The 21,750-nt window shown below is 42.1% G+C and overlaps 1 protein-coding gene across 1 annotated transcript in view; it reads left to right on the forward strand.

Annotated features, from left to right (window-relative positions):
• Nucleotides 1–20,534, forward strand: part of CACHD1 (cache domain containing 1) — a 211,010-nt gene extending 190,476 nt beyond the window's left edge. Inside the window, exons 17-27 of the mRNA XM_019646777.1 lie at nt 652–774; nt 2,133–2,232; nt 2,326–2,442; nt 4,422–4,582; nt 4,928–5,014; nt 5,939–6,055; nt 7,275–7,426; nt 8,745–8,906; nt 10,159–10,236; nt 10,878–10,979; nt 18,761–20,534. Of these exons, the coding sequence (XP_019502322.1) occupies nt 652–774; nt 2,133–2,232; nt 2,326–2,442; nt 4,422–4,582; nt 4,928–5,014; nt 5,939–6,055; nt 7,275–7,426; nt 8,745–8,906; nt 10,159–10,236; nt 10,878–10,979; nt 18,761–18,999 (1,438 nt within the window). The 3' untranslated portion in view covers nt 19,000–20,534. The remainder of the gene's footprint in view (nt 1–651; nt 775–2,132; nt 2,233–2,325; nt 2,443–4,421; nt 4,583–4,927; nt 5,015–5,938; nt 6,056–7,274; nt 7,427–8,744; nt 8,907–10,158; nt 10,237–10,877; nt 10,980–18,760) is intronic.
• Nucleotides 20,535–21,750: the final 1,216 nt, after the last annotated feature.

Genomic DNA, 21,750 nt, shown 5'->3' on the forward strand with positions numbered 1-21,750 from the left:
ATTGGAGAAGGGGAACAGACAAGTTGTTGTCCTTCAATCTTAGTTGTGAAGGGCGCAGCTAGCTTAGCTCCAAGTCCAGTCGCCATCTGGCTGCCTGTCGGCAGCTCACGGCAGCTCAGCTCAAGGTGCCGTGTTCAATCTTAGTTATGGGTGGGTGTAGCCCACCATCCCATGCAGGAGTTGAACCAGAAACCTTGTTGCTAAGAGCACATGCTCTAACCACTGGGCCATCCAACCTCTCGTCGGCAGCTCAGGGCAGCTCAGCTCAAGGAGTGGTGTTCAATCTTAGTTGCAGGTGGGCATAGCTCACCATCCCATGCAGGAGTCAAACCTGCAAACTTGTTGTTAGGAGCACGTGCTCTCACCAGCTGAGCCATCCTGCCACCTGTTGGCAGCTCAGCAGCAGCTCAGCTCAGGCGCAGCTCACTGGCCCATGTGGGAATCAAACTGGGCGACCGTGTTGCTCAAAGCTCGCGCTCTTAACCAACTGAGCCACTTGGCTGGCCCAGTTAATTGTTTTTATAGAGCTGGACAGTGCAGAGGAACAGTAGGCATGCATTTCTGATACCATCCACTATCCTTATAATTGAACATAGCTTTGACCTTTAAATAAACCTGCTTCTTGTTCTCTTTGATCTTTTTCACATGAAGTACACAGCTGTCTTCTGGGCATACTGTGGCTGTGATGGGCATTGACTTCACACTTAGATACTTCTACAAAGTTCTGATGGACTTGTTACCCGTTTGTAACCAAGATGGTGGGAACAAAATAAGGTAAGCCCGTCAGGAACACCTTTTCCTTTCTAGCTGCAAAACACAAAGAAACTGATGTCAGGTATCCCTACTTGAATGGCAGCCACATTGTCACCAGAAATTGAGTCCATGGCCTGAGTGTTCTATTAGGAAGGTTTTTGTTTTGTTTTTCTAAGATGTATGTCATCTATGCTTTAGACAAGCAAACTTGGCTCGTAACAAGGAGAGTAGCTGTGGCACAGAATTCTCCAAGCTCCTGTTTCTTTAGAAGTCAGTAAGTAAGAGGTTTCCCATATCTGGGGTGCTAGATAGACCAGAGGGTACTCTAGGGTAGTACTTTTGATGTTAACTTAGTTATTACACCAAAGTCTGTGAGATTTTCAGACCCTTAGACTGCTCCTTGTACATTTCCCCAGAAAGGGGCTCATGGAACTAAAAGTCTTTGTCACCTGAATTTCAAAAGAACATGCCTGATCAAAGCAAGGGCATTCCCTTGATTTAATGCAGGCCACTTTTAAAAATAGCTTTCTTATTTCAATCTCCTGGCCCATGCTTCATATCACTGCTGAATTTCATATTGGCCCTTATGGGGGAATGCAGGATTCAAAGCAAACTGTTATGATGGATGTAGAGTAAAATAGAGCAGAAAATAGTCTTGATTAGAGCAGTTCTGGCTTCACTTAGTGTTTCCATCAAATATATTTTTGTATGTCCCCTGAATGTCATATTTTATGTATGTTTATCATTGAAAGAAGAAATTGTATGATATAGTTTGTGCTTTTATACTCAAGGCCACTTCTTTCAGAATTTCCCTCTTCAGAAAAAAGAATAAACTTCCCACTTACATACCTGGCCAAAGATCTCCAAGTCCATCTTACTTGGACTGGGCGGTCACATTCTGTATGAACTAGGTAGAAGACCTCAGACACAGGTATATACCATATTTCCCCATGTATAAGACGTACCCTTTTTCGAAAAATTTGGGGTCTAAAAACAGAGTGCGTCTTATACAGTGGTTGTAGGGTTTTTGGGTTTTTTTACTTTCATTTCCTGCTTTTTTTTTTGCACTTGTTTTTGCACTCATACAACCATTGTATAAGACACACCCAGTTTTTAGACCCCAAATTTTTCGAAAAAGCGTGCGTCTTATACATGGGGAAATACAGTAATTCTCTCACCTTAAGCTGTATGCTGGGTGATCTACTACCTTCTGAATAATGTATCTATCAACCTGTCAGCCATCCTTCATTTTGTCCATGGATATTTTTCGAGAGCCTGAGATAAATGCAATTTGTTTTAGGGCTAGCACAACAAATGCTCTCCGAAAGCGTCAAAAAAACTGCTTGTATGACTGAGGGATGTCACTTGTTTTGGTACAGGTGCTTCATAATGGAGGACAGGGGTTATCTGGTGGCACATCCAACCCTCATTGACCCCAAAGGACACGCACCTGTGGAACAGCAGCACATCACCCATAAGGTATTTGCGGCAAAGCTAATAGCTCAGTTCTCCAGCAGCCTGCAGCCCATTAACTACATGGCATATGTCTTTTGTTCTGCTTGGCCTTGTTAGGAGCCTCTGGTAGCAAATGATATCCTGAACCATCCCAATTTTGTAAAGAAAAACCTGTGCAACAGCTTCAGTGACAGAACAGTCCAGAGGTTTTATAAATTCAACACTAGCCTTGTGGTAAGTGGATTCCATAATACTCGCGTATCTCTTTGCACTGTGGCATAATGGTTGATGTTGGAAGATTACTCCTGGCTATTTGATTGCCTTAGAATTACAATAGGACAGGACCTTAACCCAACTCCCCAGTATCGCCGTCGTGGACTAGAAAGCCCAGAGTAGAGAAGTGAATGTTTTAAGGTCTCACACTTGGTATATTGTTTTGGTTTTGTTTGCTTCAAGACTCACCCAATCAAAGCCCTTTGAAATGTGGGCAGAAGTCTGTTCTCACACTCTTGTATAAATATATATATGGCACCATATGTTCCTCTCTTCCTGTCTTCTAGCAATCACTCAGTCTCCTGAAATGCCTAAAGCCAGCTTAGGTCCATCCTTGGTCATCTACCCTGTTAGATGGGCGTTCTCATGTAGATCACTCAAAAGTACTTTCTTTATTTGAAGCTTAGAATACTCTGTATGATTTGAAGTACTGTAAACTTACCCGGATATGGGTAAAGATCTTAAGGATTTTCTTATTAATTTGTAAAAATAACCCTAGCCGGGAGAGAACTAAAACAGGGAATGTCACAACCAACATTCAAAAAGTTATTAAAAAGAAATAAGCTTTTTATTTAGAATAGGTATGTATATCACTAATTGTATAATTAAAAATTAATTTTAAAGATGTGTTAGGTTAAATTAAAATCTTAAACTTAGTCTCAAAAAAAGCAGTTGTGAGAACAATTGTCTAGGGGAATAGAAGAATGAAAAAATGAATACATTAGTAGGATAGTGTATTCAAAGCAAAGGAAGTCATTATTACTTTGTTCAGACCCCATACCATTCTGAGCAGTGCTCTCTTTGAAGGGAACATTGACAAACTTGAGTATAATCAGGGGGAGGCTGCCAGGTAAGGTTACTTACTCTTTATTCTGTTAGCTTCTTCTGTGCATCTTACTTTGTATGTCTTCTATCATTTGTACAATTTCCTGAGTCTTCAGCAGACAAAACCAGGATATTCACGTAGAAATTTTTCAGAAACACAAAATTTTAGTGTAATATGAACTAGAATAATTTCTTAATGGCCCGAATATTCCAAAATGGAATTGGAGCCTCCCTGAGTATTGGAGCTAACAGGATGCTACACCTATATTTTGCTTATGTTGTGAAGGCAGGCGTCTTCCAGATAGTGGAGATTTTGTCTAGGCCTCCAAGACCCCTTTCAGTGCCATCATTCTCCGAGTGAGGCTTATTCTCACTGTGCACACGTAGGGATGATGGGCATGGAAACAAGTATGTGGTTAAATAATGGACCTACTACATGTGGCCACATGCAGAAAAACGGCCATACTCGATGTTACCATGCCGCTTTTGAATCTTTGGTTTTCTAATAGGGTGACTAATTCGACAATTCAAGAGACTGGCTATCACATTTCCTTGTTATAGAATAAAGAAAAGGATGCTTGCTTTAATTGGATTGTGTAAATATTCTGGAAGCAGGAAACTGGCCTCTTAAAGGGACCTTGGTTTTTAAATAATTTTATTCTAGAAGAAGAAAGCTTTGTTATCCAAAGAAGGAGAATGCATGTTTTCTGGTTGCTTAGGTTTGCCTTTGAATAAAGTCCAAATTATTTCTTACATGAAATTTGTCTTTCAGTGCTTCTTGCATTTATTTTCATTTTACTTTATATTATTATATGTTGAAAAGGAAAGAACAGATGTTAAAAACAGCTATGCAAATTTTATCTGTATAAGCACAGATAAAAGAATAAATAATATATACACAACTGTTAAATGAGAATTATCTGTGACTGATGGGATGATGAAGTTTTTTACCTTCCCGTTCTTTAGCAGTGACTATGTACTACTTTTGTAATCAGAAATAAAGTTTTATTATAAAAAGCTATTTTGAACAGCTGGTTGAAAGGTTGTTTTCACCACGGTAGGACTGAGTCCTTCACATCATTGTCTGTCACTTTTGACACTTCGGTTGTCTACAGGGGGATTTGACGAACCTTGTGCATGGCAGCCACTGTTCTAAATACAGACTTGCGAGGATCCCAGGAACCAACGCATTTGTCGGCATTGTCAACGAAACGTGTGACTCTCTTGCCTTCTGTGCTTGCAGCATGGTGGACCGGCTCTGTCTCAACTGTCACCGGTAAAAATACAATGGGTCATATTTTCTATTTACCAGGCTGTTGAATATTTAGACGGATGCCAGTTATTCTGAAGTGGCATCTGCAAAATAAACAGAAAGTGCTGGGTATATCCTGGAGAAAAGGAAAGACCTGGTTACAAAAGGATTTACAGCTGTGTTATTTGTACCATCCTTGCCCAAAGAGCAATGGATTAAGTCCAATTGAGTGTTTAAACTTTTGGTCATAACTTCTTTTTTACTGTCACTTTTCTAGCTCAACTTTTCTTTATTCTGCTTCCCCCTGGTACATGTACAATATATAGCCTGTTATTAACCTTCTGCATAGTAACTCTTTTTGCTTTTCAGAATGGAACAAAACGAATGTGAGTGTCCCTGTGAGTGCCCTCTAGAGGTCAATGAGTGTACTGGCAACCTCACCAATGCAGAGAACCGGTAAAAATATATATAATACTATACATACACTGGGAGTCTTGTTTATAGATTCGTTTTGGGTTAGGGCATAATTGGATGATTCATTCTACTGATGTAACTGTTCAGTGAGCCAGATTTCAAGCTCTGTAGTGCCTTAAAATGAAGTGCACTTTCTGGTTTAAATTTAAATACTGTGAAAATATTAATAGTATGTGTACTACATACAAAAAATATGAGACTGTTACAAGCATTAACTGAGTGCCTACTGTATGTCAGGTACTTTACGCACATTAAGTCACTTATTTTTCAAATTAACCCTGTGCTAAATACTTAGGTACCTTTTACACACACATGCTCACACATAACATAGCATTATTTATGTTAGTGACAGATTTTAAGACCAGTTAAATAAATTCTGGTGAGTCCCTTCTCTAGAAGAAAGAATGTTGTGTGTACACATACTAGTACAGTTGACCCTTGAATAAAGCAGGGATTACGGGTGCCAAACCCCCATGCAGTAGGAAATCTATATATAACTTTGACTTCCCCAAACTTAGTTGTCCCTTGGTGTCTGAAGGGGATTGGTTCCAGAGCCCCCAGCAGATACCAAAATCCATGGATGCTCAAGTCCCCTATATAAAATGGCATAGATCAATGCATACAGCCAGCCATATTTAGAATGGTGAGTAAGGTGAGGGAATATCCACCTTTGATTGTATGTATGTATTCCTATTTTGTTGAATATTTATGATTTCCTAGCTTTTGGTATTATTTCTATTGCACATAAAGATGAACAAATTGAAGCTCAGAGTAGTTCAGTGATTGGCCCAAGGTTTTATATAGCTAAGTGGCAAAGCCAGGATTCAAATCCAGATCTGTAGGGGCCAGGGCCATGATAACCTTGGCATGTACATGGTCCTAACCTCCAGACTTGCTCCTGAATAGAAACCCAAGCTGCGAGGTCCATCAGGAGCCGGTGACATACACAGCTATTGACCCTGGTCTGCAGGATGCGCTTCACCAGTGTATCAATAGCAGGTGCAATCAGAGGATGGAAAGCGGGTAAGCAGTGCCCAGTTCTTAAGTTATGTCACCATATAGGCTTTGGGAGCAAAACTTAGTCAAGAATAAGTGACCAGCAAGCAACCTCATTGAGATTTTCCAGCTGATTTTTAGCATTCCCATTCTTGATGTTTTAGAAAGTAGTATCTCTTTTCCAGACCTGAAACTGATTTCCATAAGCCTTTAATCTATAGGGTTTAAGGCTGTCCAGTATTCACTTGTTACAGTTACTTGGCATTTGCACCATATATTAGGAGCCTCATCTGTAGGTGGGAAAGTTATTCTGAAATAAAATGTGAAAATAAGTGCATGAGGAGCCTTGGCATGAAGAAACAAGGGCAAGGGGCAGGTACTCATGGGCTTTAGAACCAGAACCCAGCGATCAAGGCTCTAGGCGTGACACATTGAAGCTTATCAGTTTTCTTTCTCAGAAAGCAGATGTGTCTCATGGTAGCTTTGTTTTCAGAATTGAAAACTGCATGTCCCCTGCTCCATCTCCCTCCTCCCTAGGGTGTTTGGGACTAGACTTCATGGGAATAGTGGCTATAGTAGCCTAAAGGAGTGGGAACAGGGTCATTTGTTTATTGTAGCTGCAGGTTGCCATTTGATTAAACAGTTAGTGAGTAGAAGGGGCAGTCAGTTCTACATTTGGTGTATATTTTGGCAAAGGAATGGTAGGGCATCTGATAAATCGAGGTGTTATACAGGAACCTAACGTCAATTAAGTTTGAGAAACACTGCAGATACTCTCTTGGAGAGGGATAGTGCACTTAACATATTAAAAGTTCTAAGAAATTGACAGTAAGAAACTCTGTGTAATTTATCTAGTATTTCCCAAAATTATCTGACCATTTTTTTGTTCTTCCCTTTTTTTTTTTTTAAATGACCATACACTTAGGCGATGGTAGACCAAAGTCTAACTTGGTCTTTTAAGATGATTTTGAATAATGTGGCACTCATCCATGATCTGTGGGTTTCATGGTTTGACTCACGGAGAACAGTTTTATTTCTCTCATTTCCGAGTTGTTGGGGGACATAGAGCAGCTATCCCCTGGCAGACTATTGCTATTCTTATTTTATAAGGAAAGGAAACTAACCCTCAAGGAGTTATGACACTAGTAAGTAATGGAACCCTTGAGAGCTGTCTGATGCCCAAGCCCACGTGCTCTGCCCTGCCTGACACTGCTTTCTAGAACACTCAGCATCGTCTTTCTGGCAGGGACTGTTTTGGTGTGCTGGATTGTGAATGGTGCATGGTGGACAGCGATGGAAAGACTCACTTGGACAAATCCTATTGTGCACCCCAGAAAGAGTGCTTTGGGGGGATTGTGGGAGCCAAAAGTCCCTACGTTGATGACATGGGAGCAATAGGTACGTTGGTTGGGTACCCATAACAGTTTGATTCTTAAATATGCATTTTCCTGCCTATATCCTAGGACAGAAATCTTTTAAAATGATCCTCTCCTCTCCTTCCCTGATTCCTTTGCCAGTAGTTTTTAGTTACAAAACCAATGCAGATAATTACCTTCAAAGCTGGCTAAATATTCTGTGCAGAGTAAGCAGCCATCTGTCCTGCCAAATTTTGCAAGCCTGGAATTCATTCCCATAAAGCTTGTCCTGAGAACTATCAGGCCTGACTTCCACATGGCTGAACTCTCAGTTTGTCTGAATGTGAATCCCAGCTGTCAGAAGCACAAGACCGGTGATGGGCGGAGTAACCACTGCACATCCACTTCCTGCTACAACCTTCCCTCACAGCTTTTGCAAATTCAAAAATCTGTGGCTACGAGTCATTATTTAGGGTCTCAGAAGCCAGAGCTACCCAATGCAGCATGAGTGGCTTGGGGGTTGGGGGGAGGGAAGGACAGGAACACTGCAGAGAAGAGTGTTTCTGGGATCAGGCCCCGAGACCTCAAATATATTACCTGCATCCCTCAGTGAGATTTTCTCAGTGTTTTTCTAGACTTAGCACAAACTCCTAAAGCTTAGCTGGCAGGCGAAGCATATATTTAAGTCTTTGGTTCATAACCTTGATTTTTAATATCTCCCACATTAACTTGTCTGTAGAAGAAAAGCTGGTATGTGAGGAAGGATTCTAAGCTCCCATATTATTGCCGAACCAGCTTGGGACATAGTGGACATGACCTTGCTCTAAGAAGTCACTTTCTGTGCCCACCTGCAGTTTTCTGTCTAAGAAGTGCAAATGGTGTTTTAAAGGGAACCCATAGCTTTGAAATGTGATTTTTTGGGCACATGTTAATTGAACCTAGTGTCATTTATTTCCGTGAAATCGGTCACATGACCCCCAGAGAGGCCCACTTTGCCCTTGCCTCTCTACTAGGTGACTTCTCTTCCTCATATCTCACACCCCAGGGAGCTCAGCTCTCAGCACGGGACACCACATTTTTAAGTGACTCTCATCAGATACTCACTAGTTTTACCAGATCTTGCTAATTGTATTCTTGCTCTGCTGAGCCACCAGTATTTCATTTGAGAACCAGGATTAAACGAAGCCACAGCTCCCACGTTCTGGTGGGTCTTCTTTGAGGAAGTCAGAGCTTAAAGCAGCTGTTTCTGTCATCACCAAACCCCTTCCCACTCTATTCCTTTCCATTTCAACCCCATCCCCACCTCCTGCCACACTTAGGAGATCCTGACCAGGGATATCTGTGTGTTTCTTTTCATGAAGGTGATGAAGTGATCACCCTGAACATGATTAAAAGCGCCCCCGTGGGTCCCGTGGCCGGAGGCATCATGGGATGCATCATGGTCCTCGTCCTTGCTGTGTATGCCTATCGCCACCAGATTCACCGCCGGAGTCATCAGCATATGTCTCCTCTAGCTGCCCAAGGTGAGCTCAAAATGAAGCCCAAAGCTTCTTCAGGAAGCAGCAGCCCGCCTTAGGGTGTTCCAAGGCTGGAAGGACAGTGGCCAGTTAAGTAAGCCTCTCAACAATTATAAGAGCAGTGCTGCATTTTCAGCTTCTGTCGAGTAGATTCAGAAGTCCCGAAAGCCTGCTTGCCTCTGTTAGCCCCTTTTGATTCCCCAGCAAATCCCTGGACCCCCTCTCTCCTTACCCAGCACTCGCCTGCCACAGCCTGCCTCTGGAAAAGGCCAGCCAGGGGAGCTGGAATGCTGAGTGGGAAATTTTGTTCTTCGCTCACTCAGCTCAGAGGTGTTGCTTTTGCTGTTCCAAAAAAGACTGGCAAACCAAAGATACCCCAGGTCACTATTGGTAAAAAAGTGAGTCGTTCTATTGAGGCTGTTAACTATATATTGCTAATGAACACATATTCAAAGGATTAATCCCCACCTCTTAACACAGGACAGGTAAATGAAGCCAGGTACAAAATGATTATTCTGTAATCATGGCTTCCATACCAAGAGTTAAATGTGGTATCTGTGTTCCTTTGCAAGGGACAAAACCATGTAATGACTGCATCCCTCCTTCCCCAAAGTCCCCAGGGATGTGTTAACCTGAGCGTCATGGAGATAAGGGTAGCTCGTCATTCTTCCCAGACTAGGTCAGGGGCCACTAGCTCATCCTTGCAGCAGGAAAGACACGTTGATGTTGGCATGTTTGACTATGGCTGCAATCCTGGTGGGGAGATCACGGGATAATGCTGCCTGATTTAGCAACAGGGCTAATCACAAAGCTTGTTCCTTCTCTTAAGAGTTGGTTAGACTGAGGATGACTGCCATCCAGTGTTACCTTATGCCTGACCTTTATAAGCTTGTGTAACACCATTTTATCAACATAGCCATGGTGTTAGACTCTGTTCCTTCTGCTGTTTCATGTACTTTAGTAGAGAATTCAAGATCTGTTAGCCTATATCAACTTTTCTCCTCTTCAAAGATCAATTTCAGGTGCCTCTCTTGATTATTTATTTCTTATTCTCCCTCTGATTCCTGCTTCCTCCTCCAGGTAAAAAAAAAAAAAAACAACAAAAAAGATCGGACATCAGTTCATTTTTTTCCAAGACAGGATTCATTCTTGATGGAATGCTGTCACCCAGCCATCACACAAGCACTCTGCAGGATATTAAAGTGGTTGATTTTGTTTGATTAAATAGTCATGTTTCTCTCTTTTTAATGATGGGTAGAAATGTCAGTGCGTATGTCCAACCTGGAGAATGACAGAGATGAAAGGGACGACGACAGCCATGAAGACAGAGGCATCAGTGAGTATTCAAGCTGCCTTGCTACAGAATGTGTCAGCAGGAGGCTAATCCAGAATAAATATTCTTTCTTATATCCTTTTGGCTTGTATTAAAATTTAAGAAGCTTTGACATGACAGGTTTTTTTTCCCCCCATTTTCATTAGGCATAAGTATAGGTATTTGCTTTATTTATAAAATCTTAACAGAGTTCATGATGTTCTTTTTAACATTATGTGCTTTAGCTAAAATACTTCACCCTTCCCTTTCTTTATTCTGTTCATTACTGTCCAACCTAGGATTTTAGAAAGGGAATCATAAGGTATGCACTTTTTTTAACCCCTTAACTAATGTATACAACTTGGGGGGGAGGGGCGGGAAGAGTATTTCTTTAACAAAAGAGTTCCATTAGTGTTGAGATAACCTTGGCCTTCAACTACTTAGAGTGTATCTTCTTGATGTGTGTTGGAGATACGTAATTAGGGACCTCTCCCTGCCCCAGTTCTAAAACCAACTCCTCTAATCCTCAGAATTTTAAAAAAAATATTTATTCTAGCTCTCCACAGAATAACTCCCAATGTGTGAATGAGCCTGCTCAGAGAAAATGTGATTGATATAATAAGGATGCTGGCATAAGAGTGACTAACCATCCTTGCCTTCCACAGTCAGCAATACTCGATTTATAGCCGCAGTCATCGAACGACACGCACACAGTCCAGAAAGGAGGCGTCGCTACTGGGGTCGGTCGGGAACAGAAAGTGATCATGGTAAGGTCTAGTTTCCTGCACGTGAGGACCTAAGGAACCTGGTAGACTCCTGTGGGCCGGTGCTTACACCCATCCTTCTGTCTCTTTCCTGTCCTGTGCTCAAGTAAATTACTTTGACAGTTTTCCAAAAAGACATATTCCAACATGACACTTTTATAAGAGCCCAGGGTAGTTCTGCATATGTCTCAGCACCCCTGGGCTTAAGTGAGATGACCTCTGGGCACACAGATTGCGTCCTAGGTTTTTCCCATGAGTAAGAATTCAGATTGTCTAAATGGAACCTGCTCACTGCCCCCACTTGATTCTCAGTAAATTGGCATCCTCATAGGTCCGACTGTCCCATGTGGTTAGTTGGCAAATACCAGCATCATCAAGGACTCCCAGCCACCTACTTTTAGGACACGGCAGGAGTCCATGCTTGCCTCTGGCATTTTCCACCCTGACCTTCAGCCTTGCCTGCAAGGCTCAGGGAAATCTTCATTGTAGAGACAACAAGTGCCCTGGGCCTTGAAGGATAATTAAAGAAAAGATAGGGGCAAAGGGACTAGTGTGCCCAAAGTCGTGGAGTTGTATCAAGTGCCTGTAAGATGCTCAGGAGGACGCAGGGCTGAATTGTGAAGAAATGCCGAGTGCCAAGTGAGCTATGAATTAAAAGTCCACATGCTGCGCCAGAGGCTTAGCCACCACATAGCTTCTCACCTTCCCAGTGTCCATACGGCTTGTTGTCACAGAGAATAGTAGATGTATTGTGCTCGCTAAGTATCACTGCTACAGCTCCACAGAAATATAATAGGAGTGGTAAGACTTTTCCTAGAATTGTAAAATCTGTATATTTTTCATATAGCTATTTAATTTTCCAGAAATATTTATTTTCTTCCCAGAATCAGGGTTTTTTACATGCATACATAATGCATTTTTGCCTTTTGACTCTGCTTTCTCCGCATCTACCCTGAAAAGAAAAACAAACAAACAAACAAAAAAACATGTCTTTAAACAGAGCGCTCCTACACCTGTGCTGAAAAATGCAGGAGCGGATATTCGTCAAAGCAACCAATGTGGCCTTTTACACAACAGCCAGAGGTATTCCGACTCCCTTTGGAAAACAGGAGACGCTAAAGCTCTGATTTGTAAATCAGAGAATTAATTTGGGCTTTGAATGACATTGTTCCCACCAACTAAATAGAAACTTTGGGTTTCTATGGAGAGTCAAGGCAGAACTTAAATTTTTCAGTTTCTTTGACTTTCTGCCGTTTTCCCTAAAAACCTTTGAACATTCATAAATGCATTCTGCCAGGCAGTTCTGTGCCTCTTCTCCTCTGAATAATAAAACAGGTTTGAGGCTACTAAAGTTCAACAGAAATAATTTCTTATTCAGCAGAAATACTGAGTCCTTTCTCTCTCTCTCTCTCTCTCTCTCTCTCTCTTCTCTCTCTCTCTCTGTCTGTCTTTCTGTCTTTCTCCCCTCTCTCCCCCCAACCATTCCCCCCCCCACATAGAAATTGCTTCAATACAAAATGGGAATTCTGAGTGACGTTGACGATGTTCCGTTAGCTCCCTCATTGTCTTAGTAAAATGGCATATGAAGCAGCAGCTGAGATAAAAGAACAGTGCAGTGTCAGTATCTGAAAGCCAAGGAGTCTAGCTAAGGGCTTGCTTTCTTTCATTTTTCACAATAATTGGATCCCTGTTATCCCCAAGGAATGAAAACTAGTTTCTCGTGCAGACAGAATGCAACACTGAAAGGACTGGAAAGCACTGACATTCCACATCATTCCAAATGCACTACAAAAATCAATAGCATTTAACTACATGTTGTCATATTCCTGAACCCGGGTGGTGGGTCATTAAATTGGTGGCATCAAGTTAATGTCCCTGTGATGCCTAGAGGATAAGCCACGTTAAAACAAGGATCTAATCTAATTGTTCTGTCAGCAGCTTCTCGCTCATCCTCATCTGTGGATTCTATTTGGTGACTGCTTTGGTGTCTGTTATTTTGCTGGGCACAAGGGAGGCAGGTGGAGAAGGGGAGGCATCATTTCTGCGAGGCAGCATGGCAAAAAAGAGCTTCTAAGATACCGTCTAGCAGAACTTAACCAGGAATCCCACATTTCCCCTTCTTTCCAAGTTGTGAGACCTTAGAAAAGTTACTTGGGACCTCAGTTTCCTAATTATTAAAACAGGGTTTAGAAATTCCTCCTGGGTAGAGTTGTGAGGATTCAGTGAAATAATGGGTGGCAGGCATGAGTTCTGAGTTGACCTCCCCACCTCCATACCCACTCTGCCCTCAAGGAACTCACAGTTTAGGAGGAAGCGGTAGATGAATGCATATATTCATAAAACTGATAAAAGGCTGAATATGGCAGCTTCCTTAAAGGAGGGGAACAAAGAAGAAGATGGGGAAATAGTCCCCTTTTATCTACAGGTAGATTGTGGAAGACCCCAGACGGAAAGTGGCGTCAGTGCTGGCCCTTGAACTGGTGGGATTGTAGCTACCCAGTGAGTGTATTTCCCTGAGACTTCTTGGGTCCGATACACAACAGGAAACTCAAAAGAATAAAATAGATAAACATATAAGTACTGAGCAGAGTAGACTTTCAAGGTATGGTTTAGATTTGTGACGTTCCTAGAATTGAACCTAAGCGTTACCAGGCTACACTTAGAAACTTTCAGGCTACATTTTCTTATTGAGAAATATTTCACATGGCCAACAGTTTTGGACTTCAAAAGAATCTATTGTAACTTTAATTTTTGTATCTTAAGAAAACTCTGACTCAAAGCAAGAGTAATTTTTTGAAAAGTAGAATCATCTTTGTCAATATTCTGAGACTACTTAGAACAGTTGTTTTCAGCACTCAGCTAGTCACAGTTAACTGTCATAAGTGGAGGTGAAAAACAGTTACTACCTATGATTTTAATTATATCCCTGCTTTGCCTATTACCTTGAAAATATCATGTCCTGCCTAATCATCTACCTCCTTATTTTTAAGGTAAAAACCACCAATATATATTTGTTCTTTATGAATCTATGTTTTGCTTACCATCTCATTAAAAAACTTATGCATATGTATATTAAGCAATATTTTTTTCTTTGTAAAAGGGAAATGGACCCCTAGTGAAGCAAACTCCAAAAGAATTCAAAAGGCAAATGCTGAACCTTGAGAACTTGCTCAAAGACTACATAGCACAGCCCGAGACCATTTTCTAGAGGTGCAGATTTTGTCCTGCAGTTACTCCCTGTGACCACAGGGTGGTGAGTGAGTCCCCAGAGGGACCTAACATCCCTAACCACCAGGAGAGGTTACTTAGGAACCATCAGCTAAATATATAAGCAGAATTCCAAAGAACAAAAGCCTAATGTTGACTCTTCTGTTCTTAATGGACGCCTGACCTCCTTCCTGAAGACTGTTCCTTGCTTGAGATCGTCTTTGCAGAGATTTTTTTTGTGAACTGCTTTGGACAGTAACGAAATTTTTCCTTTGACAGTGTTTGTAAATATCCTTTGTGTCTCAACTAGTGCTTCCTCCTCCATGAGTCACCGACCCACCGAGTTTGTCTTATTCATCACTGTTCCCAGGACTCACCAGCATGGCCTGGCACTGAGTAAACATTCAGTTAATTTGTTAAGTGAGGGCTATGTGTTTGGCTTTCTCCTGCTTCTCCACAAATTCTTATTTCCTCCCTCCAGATTTTTGTTAATTACTGAGATAGGGGCATGCCCGAGTAAGTTACAAAGGGGCTGAGCAAATTAAATAGAACGGCCCCCCTAAGTGAGGTTCACTTCTGATAGGGTTCGCATCAGAAAGCATCAGGAGAAAGGGGAGTGCCACCAAGTTGTCTCAGAGACAGCTGCGCCATTACCACTCCCGTGGGGCTGTGACCAGTCAGGTTCAGAGCATCCCTGGACCCTAAGTCAGAATTTCTGGACAGGGCTCAGGGAATTCTAGAATGTTCTCATTAGTATGAGGACTGGTGAATGTCACCACAGATAACTAAAAAACATTATTCGATGTCTTTGCTTTAGGAACGTGGTATGTTTTTTTTCTTCCTTTAATTAAGTGCCTGCTTTGTGTGAGGCACCGTGTTGAATATTGGGAGTATAAAGATAAGCAAGTCCTTGTGCTTTAGAAAAGGATTTGCTCATGGACAAGACAGCCCTATATTTTATTATAATATGGTAAAATCTTAGATAGAGATGTGCACAGAATGTCATTTAAACTCTCAGAAGGGGCACCGGACCCCACCTAGGTTGTCAGGACTGCCGGTTGGGGTGGTTGGTTGGGAATTCTTCCCAGAAAAGACCTTGGAAAAAAGCACAATAGCAAGATGAGGAAAGGCGGGAAAGTGAGCCAGGCAGAAGGACCACCATGAATTTTATACAACAGATGTGAAAAGGAACACCGTTTCTGTAGGTGCATATAAATGGGCGGACATAGGAGCTATCCAGGAATATTCGGAGGCAATGAAGACAGCCTAGCACGAAAGCTTGGCTGAAAATAATCAACACAGGCACTGAAGCTTTGCTAAAAAGCACTTTGTCCACTTCAGTTCCTTATGTAAAGAGCATAACGTGGTATAAGCAGACATAGCACTTTGTAACTGAGGTTGAGAGCCTACCATCCAGTCGTCCATTCTAAGACTTAGCACTGGGAAAGCTGAAAAACTGAGAAACTCATTCTGGCTCCCGATCTTTTCATCTTGGGTGAAGGCATCACAATTTCCCCAGTCCCTGAACCTAGAAACCTTGACCTTGCCCGAGGATGTCAACTCTCCTGGCATCTGGACCAGGCAAGTCCATTTAGTCGCCAAATCCAGCCTCCTCTGCTCTTGAACCGCCTCCTGGAACCGGTGGCTGCTCAACTTAAAACACTGCTACTGTCGCGCTTCAGGTCCTCACTGTCTCCTGGGGCTGACGCTCCAGCCCCCGTCCTCTGAGCCTCTGATTTCCCTTTCCTTCTGTCCAGCCTCCTCATTGCCACAAGGAAGCACCTTAAAGTACAGGTCGTGTCACTGCCATCCTCCCCCTGCCCATGACTAAGTCCTAACTCCTCGCTTCAGCCAGCCTTGCTGATCTCGCTGGTCTTAGCCTGCCTGTCCAGCTGTACCTCCCACGTCTTCCTGTATTTCTCCCACACACCAAGCTTTTCACCATTCCCCAGATCCACTAGAGCCTGTCAGGCTACTGTCTTTGCATATGCTCATCTCCCTACCCACGACACCTTCCCTCCACCTCTTTCTTTTCCTAATGAACCCCATCTCTCCCACGAGGGCCACCTTAAGTGTCATCACCTCAAGTCTCCTAAAGCCAAGGTAGCCAACTTTGGTGTTCTTTTTGGTAGGCCTCTGTTTTAGCACTTCTGTTCTCTTTCTTGACTGGGCTTCCCAAGAGCTGGGGCCTCTCCTCACCCCCTTTTCTGTTGAACTCCTAGCCTGGTACCTGGCACCCAGAAGGCACTCACTAATGACACCACAGACGTCAGTGAACTTGCCCTCTTTTGCCCTTACGTCTCATGAGAGCTCCACATTTGTGACCCAGAAACTCTCAAAATCAAGGTGTACAAAAACAATTAATTTCTTCCCTGAGCCTTGGGATTTCTGAGTCTCCCTCTCTTATGATCCTGACTCAGAGTCACAGTTCCCTTTAACCATACTCACCCCCAGTGCCCCCCATATCTAACTGCTTACCAGATGCTATTATTTCCACCTCTGAGATAGCTTTTAAATCTGGCTAGTCCCATACCACTAAGTTTTAATTCTTAATTTCTCACCTGGGCTGTTGCAATAACCTTCTAACTAACTGCCCCACCTCTTTTTTTATTCATCTTCCAAACTGCCACCAGAACTTGCTTTTTAAAACAAAGAAATGATCATGCCATTGGGGGTGGGAAAGTAGGGGGGGGGTCTCAAAATCTTGTATTGCCCCTTCATTTTCTAAGCTTCAGCATGGCCCTTACGATCTGCCCTCTTGTCCAGCGACCTGCTAGCACTCATCCTAGCCACATTGTACAGGAATGGCCTTAGGTTTCTACACCCTAGCTGTGCTCATCTGTTCCTTTACTCCTGTCTACTTCCCAAACTCCTACTCATCCATTTAAGCCTAACTAAAATATGAGTTATTCTGTGACACTTTCTCATTCCCCCAGCCAAAAGTAGTGACTCCCTGTTCTGAATTTCAGTTATACCTCAATTATAGCACTTACCATTACCTGCATTAGAGTAAGCTTAGCGTCATAGGTATCTGTCTCATACTTGGTTGTGAAATCCTTAAGGAAAAGAGACCCTCTTATTCATGTTTCATAGTCTCCCCCTCCAGCCCCATAACGGTCTTCAATAAATGAATAATCTTTTTTTCTTTATTGGGGAACAGTGCATTTTTCCAGGACCCATCAGCTCCAAGTCAAGTAGTTTTTCAATCCAGTTGTGGAGGGTGCAGCTCAGTGGCCCGTTCAGGGATCGAACCCGCAACCTTGGTGTTATGAGCACTGCGCTCTAACCAACTGAGCTAACCAGCTGCCCCAATAAACAATTGAATTGAGCTATGTTTACACTTGTTTTATTTCACAAGCACTACCTTTGGAGCGCCTCGTGCAGGGACCATGGTGGTTTTCATCTGTGTCTCCTGCAGTGCCCAGCATGGTGTCTTGTGCAGAGTAGTTGCCCAATAAATAGTTGTTGCCTTGGACTGACCTAAATAATTCGGTCATTTGAGACATTTCACAGAGGACAGAAAATGGCCCTTCTCATTTGTGCATGGAGCGTACATTTTTCAACCACCAACTATTCCTGCTTTGGCTGTATGCAAGCACATCAATTTTGCAGCCGTAAATGTGACTAGCACTACCCACGGGTGAGTGCTGACTGATGATGCTAACTGTAGATGCAGCGGAAATATTAATGAGCTGTCACTTCTCAAAAATTTTAAAGGGGATTTTTGCAATATTTAAAAACATGCCAGGGTTCTTGGAAGGGAGTCCTTTGATCAGCAAGGGCATTTTCTTTTGAAACATGCATTACTTAGAAAACCAGAAGAAATTAATCTTTAAATACAGTGAGCCAACTTATACAGAGAATAGTTGATTCCTTTGCTAGTTGCTGTGGGTGTGTGTGGAGCTAGTGTTTCACTGCTGGAACTTTAGGCAAACGATATCTGATCATCGTTTTCCTCACCTGTAAAATGAATAGTAAAATACATGCCTTGTTGATATGTAGGAATTACATAACATCAGTGCCTGCCACGGAGCCTGTGTGCAGATAATGGTGGCTGTTGGTTTTCTTCTCACTGTGGCATCGCATTCATGCATTTTGAATTGAAGCCCAGTTTTCCCCACCAGCCCTCAACTGATGATAGTCCCATTAGGACCTTTTTCTTGAAGCTGCCTTCTTTTTTTTTTTTTTTTACCCCCCTTTAAAATAAAAAAATAGTCTTATCTCAGGAAAAAGTATAGGAGGCTAGTTCCCCAGACATCACTGGTAGTTACCTATGGATCGGATGAGATGTGAGCTCATTTTAGTTTTTATGTTGTTGGTTTGGGGAAAAGGTCCTTGTATGTATAGTTTTCTCTTACCATACTTTCTCAGTTGTCTAAAATGATGCGGTATTTCTTGTGTAATTGTTTTAAGAAAGAAACAGTCAACAAAAGATGTCTTTAAAAATAAGTCACTTCACCGTCCACTGACAGCCTGCAAGCGTAGGCAACACCTCCCGGTGCCCTAGAAGCCTTAAGTGACCTCTCCTGGCCGCGTGGGGAAGCTCTCAGCTGCTTATTTGTTTGTTCGTTTTCTAGGCTACAGCACCATGAGCCCCCAGGAAGACAGCGAAAACCCTCCGTGCAACAATGACCCCTTGTCAGCAGGGGTCGATGTGGGGAACCACGATGAGGACTTGGACCTGGACGCCCCGCCTCAGACCGCGGCCCTACTAAGTAACAAGTTCCACCACTACCGCTTACACCACCCCACGCTCCATCACAGCCACCACTTACAGGCGGCCGTGACGGTCCACACCGTGGACGCCGAATGCTAACAGGCCCCTCACCTCTGGGAGAAGAAGACGGGATCTGGGAGCTACGGTAGCATGTTCTGGAGGGGAAAAGAGCCAGCATACACTCCCCAGCGAGAAACCCCCTGTGTTCGGGCTGTGTCCCGAGTGGTTTAACTCATTTCCTGCCTGTTCACATGTTGGACAGCAAGAGAAACAGCAACAAAACCCCACTTGGGAAGGTGCGAGGCTGGTTCTGGAATGGAGGGGAAATTAGCCTGATTAATGAACCTGCCATCATCCTAACGGAATGGAGCAGAAGGCAAACCTCCAAACACAGAGACGAACCCTATAAATGAAACATTGCGAACCTTCGTTAAGATGAGCCAGAGGAATGTTGCAAGGAGCCAGAAACGCTGGGCTGTCCTTAAACTGGAAGAGAGAAAAATGTGCTCACCCAGTGACTGGGAATGCGGCACCGCCGGATAGAAACGTGTGCTTTGAAGATTTCACTTTGTTTCTTAGCGGTACCTAGATACCACAATTGCTGTATGGAACTCATAGTGAGCTCTAAATGATGCATCTCAAAATTTCTAAGTAAAGGATTATTTTTCTACTATTTATTGAACTTTCAAACATTCTCAAACTTTGGGGGAAAGAAAAGGAAATACGTGAGAAATTTTCAGCAATTATCCCTAGCTGTTTTACGTGTGATGAAGTGGTTCTTTGACTAAGGAGTTCTATTTGTTATTTAACTGGCATCATCCCACTGCCCTGTTCCACGAAATGGGAAAATGAAGAAATCTGTCTGTCTGACTTGTTTACATACATTTCCTTTAGAACGTCATTTCATGGAAACGTGTCTTTATTTGTAATGCAGTATTCTTCCTCTGTGTTTGACAGAGGTTGGGGAGGGGGCAGAGAAATCCAAGAAGATTTTAAAGAAATCTTATGGGTTTTTTTTGACGCATTTCCATTCCCCATGCAATGCTTTTCTTAGGTTTTTACGAAACCTAATATTACAACCCCAGCCTTTCAGCTCACAGAGGGGTTGTATTTATTCTCCTTGTTTCAGAGACTATAAATTTTTAAATGTCCCATTTCGATTCTGAGATTATTGCATAGAAATTTTTAAAATTTGAAATTTTGATTGTATATTAAAGATTTCTTTCGAAATCATGGTTCAAAGCTGCTGACAGTTATCCAAGAAGTTATTCACCAAACTGTTTTGTGATGTGTACAGAGAATAATCAAATCTGGCTGATAGAACATGGGGCATTGTAACTTTAAAGTAGTGTTCTAATTACAGTGATGTATTTTTAGATTCACATTTTGTGATTCCGATATGTTATAAAGACATTCTTGCACCGTGTGTGTGGTAAATCTCCATTTATATGTAGTTGGAAAAAAATTCACTCTGAATAATGTTTTAACGATAGGGTATTATGATATGCTGTAAAAAAAAACCACAATTGGTTCTTCAGCACTACAGGAAGTAAACTATGTGTGCTATCAGGAAACCCCTTCGTACTGTGTATAAAATTGCAGTCTAGTGGAATAAACTGTATGAATGGACGGTTTCAGTGGTTGTAGTGATTTGTTAATGTACCACTTCTTGTGCCTGCAGACACATTGCGTTCACTTTGTAACCTAGCAGATCCGTTGCCAAAACTCCAAGTAGGCCTCCTTTCAAGGCTGCAGTCAACTTAGGAGCTTCTTGACCATCCTGAATACGCAAAGAAATTTAAGAATGTAATGGGACAACATGAAAAGCAAATATTTCCAAATGTGTGGAACATAGCTCCCCTTCCTGAGCATCTAAATTTGTGTAATTAATAATGAATAAATGGTTATTCTCTAATTGCTGGAAAGAATGGATGACGTTCGTGTCTCCCCAGAAAATTAAACCTCTCCATGGGATACTGGGTTTTTTCCTAAAGTTGAGAAGCTTGGTGTTATGACACAAGCTTCTCAGTCGGGGGTCGGGGCCAGGCTTGGTTGGTATTGTCAAAAAAAGAATCACAAAATTTAGTGCTTGAAAATAAAATCTGTTACAGCATACTCAAATATAATAACAGAAATGCATTTGTGTCTTTTGTGATAAGTATCTCCCTTATCCTGAACGTTATTGAATGCTTCTACCTGAATAAGAAAACATAATTGTGTTCTGCAGTTCCTGTAGAGTAGGACATACAGGCTTGTGACTTTTGGGCTGAAGTTTTGATCTTCTAAGTTACCTTTTGTCTTCATTTGTAACCATTGCATATAATGTTTCAACATTGGTTGTTCATGTTGTTGTTGTTATTTAAAAGGAAAAATATATTTTTGGAAATTTTTTATCATGGTGACCGACTGGTATTGTTGCCTTTTGCCCCTCCAATACCATGGCTTTGATAAACACAAGCCTCCCCTACATTCCTGGAGGGAGGTCCTATCCATGCCTTCTCAGTCACTAAGGCCTCTTAATGCCTAGAACCAACATTGTTTATCAGTGTTGACAAGCACCAAAAGCTAAGGGTGCCCCCTGGGGGCGTTTATATAGCTAGAAAAGGGAATTTACTATTTGTGGCCCAAATGAAACAGGGTTCAGACCCATACTAGCTCTCGTGGTATATTTATCTGCTTTTCAGATGCATTTATTTTAGAAATTTTGGAAAGTGTAGTTTTTCTTCTGCTTCTTGATTTAATTTGAATGCTCAACTAAACATCATTAATATTGGTATTTGAAAAATTCTGTCAAATTTACTCAGGTATATTTTGCATGTCAGAGTGACTGGTACATGGGAAGAAATCCTG

Source organism: Hipposideros armiger, unplaced genomic scaffold, assembly GCF_001890085.2.
Source record: "Hipposideros armiger isolate ML-2016 unplaced genomic scaffold, ASM189008v1 scaffold_106, whole genome shotgun sequence".
Lineage (NCBI taxonomy): Eukaryota > Metazoa > Chordata > Mammalia > Chiroptera > Hipposideridae > Hipposideros > Hipposideros armiger.